Genomic DNA, 11036 nt, shown 5'->3' with positions numbered 1-11036 from the left:
GGGGTGGTGGTGGGGGGGTTCTGAATATTACCTTGCCAAGATATTAAAAGTGACATTTCTGCTAATAAGCTATCAGGGGGCTTCCATGTTGCTTCAGAGAAATATGATGATATTTTTTTTACAACCGTTCAGGTCATCATCAGTGAGTTTAAATACAATATGGATGCGTTTTAAAGTGAGTGACTGTGTGAGCTGTGTGAGTAATAAATGTTATGGATATAGGTCAGTTTGCAGGACTTACAGGACAGTTTTTATGAATTGCTGAAACACTAAATCTCAAGCACTCAGTGACCTGAGGACATTTACTGAATCAATCACTCTTTTGGTAAAAACCATAAACTATTTTCACCTGGTTAGACACAAGTTGCAGATCTAATTTCACCTTTTAACAAAACTCACAAACTTTTTACTAAAACACTCTGTGTTCTGTGATGTACTCATGGTGCATGATGGTTTCAGCACAGGTGTCATAGCTTACACACAACAACTCAAAACTGTTCACGCTTGTTGCTAATGATGTGATGAAACCAATGTAAGACAAGTCAGAGTGCACAGGTTGATGAAGAATGAAGTTTGAAAGAACCAGGAAAATAAATAATCTGAGAGGAAGAGGAGGAAGACCAAGGCCACGACCAGTAATTTCAGATGAAATTATAGCAATTATAATAGACCATGTATATACAGCACATATATATATATATATACATATATATACATATATTTATATGTGTGTTACGAGTATAGGTCAGTTTGCTGGACTTACATTAACGGGTTGGGACGGGTCCAGATTTCATTTACAGATAAATGCAGCTAATGGGTTCCAGTACTGAGCTTTGAGGGTGTGGGGCAGATGCAGGTTTGCAAAACTGGACCCCTGCAGGACTCCCATGCTGGCTGTGCACATACACACACACTCATGCATGCATGTGTCTGGTGCAGTAAGGAGAGATTTCTTTACCTGGATGTCCAGCGGACTGCCACACAGTCTGTCGGGATACGCCTCGTGCAGGTCAGACAGTTTCTCCCAGTCTCCAGATCCCTTCTCATCATCCCTGTCAAACCATTCTGTCCACTCTGCCTCTGGGACACACACACAGGCACACACACACGACACACGTTTATTTTTGGGGAAATTACATAGACTTGCATTTATTTCCTGGACTCTTACCCTAACTCTAACCATAACCAGTGACCCAACACTCCGCCTTTTCCTTATAAGGGACACAGCGTTTGTCCCCAGTTGGACAAGCTGTCCCCAATTAACAGGTCTTTAGTCTAAAATTTGTCCTCAAAAGTAACCTAACTCTGACACACACACACATACACACACTCTCTGGTACCTCCCAGTTCAGTGAACACACAGCCAAGTGGTAAATATTAGACTAATCTACGTCGAAGCTTTGGCTTGTAGTCAATTTAGACTTCCAGAAGACATTGGTAGCAGAGTAATTGAAGGGCTCTCTCCTTCCATTATGTTCTTTGTCTGGCTGCCACAGCGGGGATATGCATTTGACTGTGGGCCTGCATTTCAATCTGGAGCTCGACACACAGTGAGGCTGCTGACAGTGTTCGAGCAGACTGAGGTGGAGGAAGCTAACAGGTTTACACGTATGAACTCATGAACTAACAGTGAGTTTATTGCATATATTGATATCATCCTAATACTGATGCAAGTGAACCTGTTGTAGAAGAAGAAAAGCGTCTGAACCAACACATCCTCAATCCCAGCTCATGGCATACACACACTCAGACAGTTCCTCTTGGCGGGGGCTGTTTAATTCACTGGCTGCCTCCCTTTGTAAATCTGCTCTGGCGTTCTCCGAGATGTGAGGTCCGGACCACCAGGTGAGATCGACGGTCAAGATCCGAGCCCTCAGGCAATTTACTGCTGGCTCTGTTATCTATGGCGTTTTAGATGATGAAATGTCCTCTCTTCTACTCTGTGGGCTTCTCTTACGTATAAATATACCACCACATTTCAATAAAACATTTCAATATATAAATGAAAATGAAAAGGGGCCCAGTTTAAATGTCATCATATTTTTATGTGTACATTACAGATTGGATATGAAGTGCACCTTTCACTATACAAGTTGTCAAGTCTGCTATGTAGCCGACTAACAGCTACTGGTCACTATGTCTCTCCACTCATGTCCACCTGTTATCACATGTGATGACAACTACGCCAGTTCCATTTGCTGATGTAGCTGAAAGCTATCAAATAGCAAGTAGTATTATAGCACTTGAGAAGAGAAGAGAAGAGAAGGAGAGAAGCGAGTACACAGAAGAAGAATAGTTTAAAGATACTTCAGTATTTAATGATAAATGTCAAAGCGCCTGATCTACTAAGAAAATCATAATGTGCTAGAGCTGCAGTTTTCACTGAGTCTTCAGTGAAGGGAGGCTCATAGGCTCAGTTCAGCTGAGGTATTTCTATGACATCACTGAGTTCAGAGAAGAAATGGTTAGGTAGTGATGTTAATTACTGGACACAGTCAAACTCCACCTGAGATAAACAGCTAAACGCGTCTGTGGGCCACGGACATGAGATGGAGTGATACAATAAGATTGATCACACACGTGAACACAAAGCACCGGAAGTGATGGAGAGAGAGAGAGAGAGAGAGAGAGAGAGAGAGTGAGGAGGGGACAGAGAGAGAGAGAGAGCGAGCAGCAGATTGTTCAGGCTCAGACAGCAGCAGGTGGAGGTGGAGGTGGAGGTGATAAACACTGTCAAACACAAGTTGCTCTCAGTTGCTCCCTGTAGTCATTTTACAGTTCACTGATGATCCTGCTCAAATTCAAAGATGACCAACACAAACTACAACACCCACCCACTGCTCACTGGTGTTACAGTAATCAGACATTGTGCTCATTTTTGTTTATAATGGAATTAAAGAAGCTTATTACAACCTTCCTTGTGAGTGCTGTTTACCTCCGGTCTGCAGAGGGAAACAATGCTCCCCAAAAAAAACTGTTGCAAATAGCGTGATCCCTCTCCACACAGTACGCACAGAGAGGAGCGACGAACACAACATGTGTTTGGAGCTGAACGTGTCAAAGCCTTCAGTATCCCTACGTAGCTCTGAGAGTCATCCGCCTACATGTCGTAGCGCAAACCTCTGTTTGTATGCGAGAGAAGTTCCGGTACCTTGCACCCACTGGCTGCTGGTGGTGACGGTGAAATGTTCCCCGTAACTCGAGCGGAAAACACGAGAGCTGCGGGCCTCCGAGGACGCCTTGGTCCCTGACAACACACAGAAACACACACATTACGGAAATGTTGCAGTCATGTCAGATAACACCTGGTCTTGTGCAGGGTTTTTCTGCACTGGGACAACTTTGACCATGTCTGTGGCAGAGCGGCTCACACACACATACACACCACACACACACACACACATACACTCCCTCCCTCCTCTCTGCTCTGGTTAAGCAGTTGGCATATTCCACTGTTATTCCTCTTCCCCTTACTGTTGTAGCAGCGTGACCAAAGGGTGCTGACTTGGTAATTCCATTGCTACTTATGCATACATTCACATTCATCCACAGGACGCTCTGTTGCCTAACCTTTGTTAGGGTGTGTGGCATGTTCGCCTCGTCACACCTCACCTCTCCGTCTCTCATCACTGAGTTCGGTTGGTAAGACAGAGGTGTAACATTTTCCCTTGTTAATAGTTTGTCCTCGCGCTTCAGGGTCATGGGAACGTTCTTGGGGCTCTTGGGGGCTGGTGAGCAGTAGCATGTATTGAATATTCTCAGATAGTACATGAGGGGTTTGGGAGTATTTCTATATTTTTGTCTTGCATATACAGAGTACTTTATTTTGGTTATTCAGTATTCTTGTTTTTATTTTTATTTTTTGTAAATAGTTTTCATTATTTGCAAATGAATCTCACCAACATACTGTACCTCAAGACATAGTCCCATTAAAGTGTTCTGCAGGGACAGTGTGTCAGAATGCCACTTACAATATGTACATGCATAAGATCATGTTGGAAGCAAACAATTAAAATTTGATTCCTACCTTGATAGACGGCGTAATCTTCCACAACTGATGAGGTGTCACCCTTTGTCACTATAAAAGTCCAGGGATGGCTGCAGAGGGAAAAGAGAGAAGAGATGAGACTGGGAATAGTGACAACAGATCAGATAATGGAGAGGAAAAAGATAGACACAGACACAGTCAGAGACAGAGACAAAGACACAGTCAGAGACAGGGACACAGTCAGAGACAGAGACAAAGACACAGTCAGAGACAAAGACACAGTCAGAGACAGGGACACAGTCAGAGACAGAGACAAAGACACAGTCAGAGACAGAGACACAGTCAGAGACAGAGACAAAGACAGAGACAAAGACACAGTCATAAACAGAGATACAGTCAGAGACAGTCAGAGACAGAGACACAGTCAGAGACAGAGACAGGGACAGAGACAAAGACACAGTCAAATACAGAGATACAGTCAGAGACAGAGACAGAGACAGGGACACAGTCAGATACAGAGATACAGTCAGAGACAGAGACACAGTCAGAGACAGAGATACAGTCAGAGACAGGGACACAGTCAGAGACAGAGACACAGTCAGAGACAGGGACAGAGACAGAGACACAGTCAGAGACAGAGACACAGTCAGAGACAGAGATAGAGACACAGTCAGAGACAGGGACAGAGACAGAGACACAGTCAGAGACAGAGACACAGTCAGAGACAGGGACAGAGACACAGTCAGAGACAGAGACACAGTCAGAGACAGAGACAAAGACACAGTCAGAGACAAAGACAGTCAGAGACAGAGACAGGGACAGAGACAAAGACACAGTCAGAGACTGAGACACAGTCAGAGACAGAGACAAAGACACAGTCAGAGACAAAGACAGTCAGAGACAGGGACAGAGACAAAGACACAGTCAGAGACAGAGACACAGTCAGAGACAGAGACAAAGACACAGTCAGAGACAAAGACAGTCAGAGACAGGGACAGAGACAAAGACACAGTCAGAGACAGAGACACAGTCAGAGACAGAGACAAAGACACAGTCAGAGACAGAGACACAGTCAGAGACAAAGACAGTCAGAGACAGGGACAGAGACAAGGACAGAGACAGAGACACAGTCAGAGAAAGAGACACAGTCAGAGACAAAGACAGTCAGAGACAGGGACAGAGACAAGGACAGAGACAGAGACAGTCAGAGACAGAGACAAAGACAAAAGGTATAATAAAGAAATGAAGCCAGAAAAGGAAAAGAATAGACACACAGACAGACGCATCTGAAGAGCAGGTGGAAAGTTAGGAACATGTACATTAGACAGAACACACACACACACACACACACACACATACACACACACACACACACACACACACACACACACACACAGATGGCATATAGATAGATAGATAGATACATACTTTATTTATCCCCTAAGGGAAATTCACATTTCTGATAATGTCTGATAAAATAAAAATGTAGCCACTGACATCCACAAGTCTGGAGTTAATTAAATGAGCTCTCCCAGCATGCATCACTCTGCTAATGGCATGCTGACTGTCAGCGAGGAACAGGAGAAGCTCTATGCATGTGTGTGACACCATGTCTAAGATGTCACCATGCATGTGTGAATGGAAGTGAGAGGTTGTCTATGGTCAGAAAATACTCATGTGTAAACTGTGTAGCAGTCAGGACTGAGGTTTGACTCTGGTGTCGTGGAGATGGACTCGAAGCACCTGCTCAGACCTGCTCAGACCTGTGCTAACATGTGTCAGGTGATCCGATCACAAGTGGTCAGCTCTCAGTTCAGGTGTGAACGCACCCAAGACACTTTTGGGATGCATTTGAGATCTGAACGGATCTCCAACTTTCATAATGAGCCAAAAATATTTTACCATTTCAAATGACGTAAACCTTATTTCACTGTAGAGCTGTGCACAGTGCATTGATGGCCCCTCCCTCTCTCTCTCTCTCTCTCTCTCTATACAAGCACTCAGTGGCTCGTAGCAGTCACAGGACAGAATATCTTCTACAGTCGCATTCAGAACATGTATCTGCTGCCCACAGCTCCAAGACAGGGTGCAGTGATCGTTGTATGACTGTTAAATATTAGCGAATGCATAGTGGATACTTGCAGGGATGTATTAACAAAAAACATTTCGCTTGCTCTCCTTTTCGACCCGTGGTTCTACTACAGAGAAACATTTCACGAGCAGGTCTCTGTTTTGTTTGTCTCGTGCACGTGCCCGAGGACACACGTGCACGTACACACAATTTATGTGATGCACATTTCTGCCAATGGTGTCACACCTTTCCACCGACCCACAGGTGGCAGGAGAAGACAGCAGTGTGCCGGTAAAGGCAGTGAAGAAGATTGCAAGCACTCTCTCTCTCTCTCTCTCTCTGTCTCTCTCTCTCTCTCTCTCACCACATCTCTTCCTCCTTAATAAATCCATGGTTAACGTGGATGTAAACAAAGCAGGATTTAAAATACTTCAAAAACAATCTGCATTGCAAATCTTTTATGAGGAAGGAAATGCATTCTCCATGTTTGTTAGACCTCAAGGATACAAACACATTAACATTAAGTAACAGTGGAATTAGTATTTACTGAATACATCCAGCAAGGCCGGTTCTGGCAGCAGACACCTTGAAATCTCTGCAGTCACTGAGGTCACATTGGAGTGACTGACACTGATCAGTAACACTTGTGAATTGCGGCTGATATATTATAAAATCTAAGCTCTTACCATCAACACTATCAAAACAGGAACCACACCTGTACACACCCCCCGGATGACTTCATATCAGTTTAAGCTGAGCTTTAAAAGAAAGCTGCGCCCGAGGTGAATTGCGGTGTTCCTCCACGCCGCCACCAGCACCGCTGTGGCAGCTACGGAAAACATATGCAAATGACACAACTGAGAATGTACTGCAGAGTCTACACTGTCTCATAAATTCCAGATTATTAAAATGTCTCTGGGTGAGCCACAAATTACAGAGCCTCTCTCTCTCCTGATGACACCAGTGTTGGTCTGTTTGGCAACAGTGTGAGGAGAGAAGGCGACAAGAGTCATTAAGCAGGAATCCCTCTGTCACCTCACCCCTGCTCATCCATTCACTCTGGCTCCTACAGCATCCGCAACCACGGAGCAAAGTGCAAACTGGGAAAAGGGAAATGTTCAGATGCGCTCTGCCCTCATACCGTTTATGTGTTTCTGCGGTGTCCTCTGCAGCATTGAGTTTCATAACAGCGCCTGGCTGGGTCTCTAACCGCAGGCCCTGCACTGCCAACATCCACCAGCACAAAACACAAGCTAGTGGTTTATCATGCAAAGTTGCCCATCCGACAAACAAAGGAGAACAGCTGAGTCTTGTTTGAGGAATGTGTAAATGTCCAAGTGCACACATTCTTATCCACCCTGATACCCCTCACGTCAGAAACTCCAAGACATCTCCAGGGCTCGGTTATCAAGGCATGATTCAGTTTCCATTTCCCACGCATTCCTGACATACTAGCACACACACACACACACACACACACACACACACACACACACAGCTAATTGTCTTACATTAGCTGCAAGGACACTCACCTGTCCCTTACCTCAACATTAATCATCACATATAAAGGCCTGACCTCAACCCTTATTCTAACCGTGACCATAAACCAAGTCTTCACCCTAAAAGATCCTCTGAGTATGTGAGAACCTCATAACGTCCAAATTTCCTCACAACCAAAAAAAGATATGTATGCATGCACACACACACACACACACACACACACACACACACACACACACAAAAACAGATTTCTGCACAGTAAGATAGAGCATAAGTAAAGCACACACAACAGGATTAGCTGCTACAGCATTCCATAACAAGTGGGAGTGTGCGTGGTTGTGTGGGTGTGTGTGTGTGTGTGTGTGTACGTTTGTGTGCGGGCGTGTGTGTTCACGTTTGTAATCGCACATTTGCACATGCACTCACACACACGTACATGTCCATGTTTTGTTGTGTGTGATGAAGCTCTACATGTTTGCTGCCAGAGAGAAAACTTTTTCTGCTGCTTCCACTGTTTTTTTTTGACATCAGCTCCAAACAGCAGACAGAGTGCCGGCTGGCTGGAAATCATTTAGCATCATTTACATCTAAAGAGTCAGAGGATACCAGACCAGAGTTAAAAGGAGAGGAAATGACAGTAGACTCATGCGGTGAGCACACACAGCTCCTAATGAATGCCGATCTAGATCTCCGTTCCAGCTGGCGTCCTGTTGGAGCACATCAAACCTGCTGCAAAGAATTTTGGTGCAACTTAAATCTTGAGCAGCACACAAAAAAAAAAACTTGTGCAGTCTTGTCTTTATCATTTGAGAAAATATAAATCCAAAATTCTATCCATCTATTCTATTTTTTACAGACACAGAGACCATTTAGGATGTTTTTATCTCCTCACGCCTCGACTGCTGCAGCACCTGCCTCGACCAAAGATCCATCAATCAGCTCCAGACTGAACAACTCAGCTGCCACAGTTTTAACAGGATCCAGGAGAAGTGACCGCATCACGCTGGTTTCAGCCCCCCACTACATTTTCGAATTGATTTTAAGATACTGCTGTTGACTTTTACAGCCTCTCTCCATGCTCCACATCGGACCTCTTATCAACCAGCTCGTAGCCTCAGGTCCTCGGGCAGAGGTGACATAGCTTTCACAGTCAGAGCCTGAAACTCTGGAAGCAGCTGCCTGAGGAAAGAGTCACTGACCTCTTTTAAATCTCTTCTTTAAACACACTTTTATCGTAGCAATTTCCCCAATTTTACTTAATTTTATTGACTACTTTAGCTTTTATCAACAACTTTTTATTTTTTGGTTTTATAGATTTTTACTGATTGCCCTCTTGCTGGTGACGCTGCCTTCGGTCGATTTGTGCTAATACTAAGACACTTTAATTGTATTTCTGATTTGCTTGTTTTAATTGTTGCTTTGTGTGAAGCACTTTGTAACATGGGATTAGAAAAGTGCTCTATAAATAAAGATTCTTGTTATTATTATTATTATTATTATTACAGTTTATTCTGCTGAAACAAACTGTACAAAAAAATCAGTCTTAATCTAAGCAACACCTGCTGTCACACCGATCAACCTTTTCTGCTTGAAATATTCCGCTAATGTGCAACAACAAATACGTTTTGAAGAACACCTAACTCAGCCTGAGGAAATGCTGCAAAAGTAATACAATATCCTTTTTTATAGTTCTATTCAGGCACTCACAAAAGTGAGTGTGTGTGTGTGTGTGTGTGTGTGTAATGCAGGTTCAGTTAGGATTGTACCTATAGACTGTAGGCAGGTGTTGAAGATGCTTTTCATTCCTTCTACATGGAACTTTCTCTCTTTTCTCTTTCAAAGTAGAAACCTTCTTTGTTTCCAGCAGGGCTGCACAGTAACTATATCCAGTGACCACTTCATCAGCAACACTTGTTTAATCTAATGGAATCCAATACCACTGTTTCTCTTCTTTTATGATTCCTAAAATGTTCAGGTTTTGTTCATTCAATTATATGTTTTAGCACTGAGGCCATAGTTAGTGATGGTATTGTACTGGACAGCATGATATGCAGATATTCAGCGTTTCCTTCTGTAATCCAATACAACACCACCTTTAACAATGTTTAGTAAAGTGCTTGTAAAGGCAAAATGAATGTCAGAGCTTTTGAAATGAATTACAACCAATGGTACATGTGTACCCAATAAAGTGGCCATTGACTGTATATTTTTGTATTTTAGTTTATTGAAAATCATCAAGAACCAAAAGGTTCCAAAAAGCTGCAAAGATTCATTAGAAAAACACAACCATCCACTGGGGCTGTAACATTTTACAAAGCTGCAGACAAAAGAGTGCTGGGAGATTCAAAAACACATTTTCTTTCCTCATATTTTGTGAAATGTATTTTTTTTTTTTTTTTTTTTTAAATAGACTGATAGAGAAAAGATTACTTTTCATTTTAGGCTGCAACATAACAAAATGTGAAAAGGTGTAAGCAAGTGAATACTTTCCCAATGCACCGTAACTTCAGAAACAATATTTCAGGAGCTCACCGAAATCCCAGACCGCTGATGTGCTGACTGCCCAGCCCGCACAGGCTCTTCTTGGCCGAGTCCTCCAGGTTGTTGGAGCCCTCGTCGTTGACCAGCATGGCCAGTATGAGCCCAGTTTCCACACCGTCCACGTACTTGGAAAGGCGACGACTCTCGTCCTTACTGCGGTACGTGTCGAACCTGCGGGAGTCATGGGAGGTTCACAGAGGAAGAGGACAAAGAGTCGATCATTATTGCACCTTTCAAACAATTTAATGATATTAGGTTTAGAAGAGATGGGAGCATATTTATACATACACTGAATGTAAAATGACACGTAACAGTGAAGGAACTTTTCCAACAGAAAAAGATAAAACGTTGGTTGCCTGAAGAAACACATACTAGGTCTTTTTTTCTGTATGGCATAAAAATCCGTTTGTAAATGTATATGGCTTTCGCTCACTTAAGAGAGAAGGGAGACTGGACAACACACAAGAAACTCTCCCAATGTACAGAACATGTTTAACAGCGTTGTTTCTCTGTCATATACAAAGCAAAAGAGTTTGTTTGCATCTGCTGGTTCAGCTGTCAATCAAACTCATCTCCCTGCTGCCCCCCTAGAGACACAATTAACAACACATTTTTGTGACATGAATGCCACTTATATCAGATGCTTTAACAAAATAAGAGTGAGTCTCAATAAAAGACAGGAAGTTAAAATAACCTCTCATTAGCACAAGAGCAAAAGCCAAGATCAAAAATAAGTTGAAGAACCAATGACATCAACGTGTAAAACACTGTCCCACTTGAAAGCAGTATTTGCTGCCGATCCATTTATAATTATTCACTCACTCTTTCTACATATTAACTGTGTTGTAATAGTCTTTTATTATTCAGCGCTTTTAATGGCTGTCACCTTCTAATGATATTAAATTGGAAGAGATTGGAAGCAGTCTACTGCCCCCC

At 43.1% G+C, this 11036-nt stretch overlaps 1 protein-coding gene across 3 annotated transcripts in view; it reads right to left on the bottom strand.

Annotated features, from left to right (window-relative positions):
• The window catches only part of cemip (cell migration inducing hyaluronidase 1), a 188607-nt gene that overhangs the window by 69886 nt on the left and 107685 nt on the right, over positions 1-11036 (bottom strand). For all 3 annotated transcript variants that reach the window (XM_087170154.1, XM_087170153.1, XM_023393249.2), the window contains exons 6-9: positions 10092-10271; positions 4028-4098; positions 3152-3247; positions 959-1080 (exon numbers count right to left, since the gene is read on the bottom strand). In XM_087170154.1, coding sequence (XP_087026280.1) covers positions 959-1080; positions 3152-3247; positions 4028-4098; positions 10092-10271 — 469 coding nt within the window. The remainder of the gene's footprint in view (positions 1-958; positions 1081-3151; positions 3248-4027; positions 4099-10091; positions 10272-11036) is intronic.

This window comes from Seriola lalandi, unplaced genomic scaffold, assembly GCF_002814215.2.
Source record: "Seriola lalandi dorsalis isolate HSWRI2012SDOR001 ecotype SW California unplaced genomic scaffold, Sedor1 jcf7180002054931, whole genome shotgun sequence".
In the NCBI taxonomy this organism is placed as follows: domain Eukaryota; kingdom Metazoa; phylum Chordata; class Actinopteri; order Carangiformes; family Carangidae; genus Seriola; species Seriola lalandi.
This window is presented reverse-complemented; position numbering and strand designations above follow the sequence as displayed.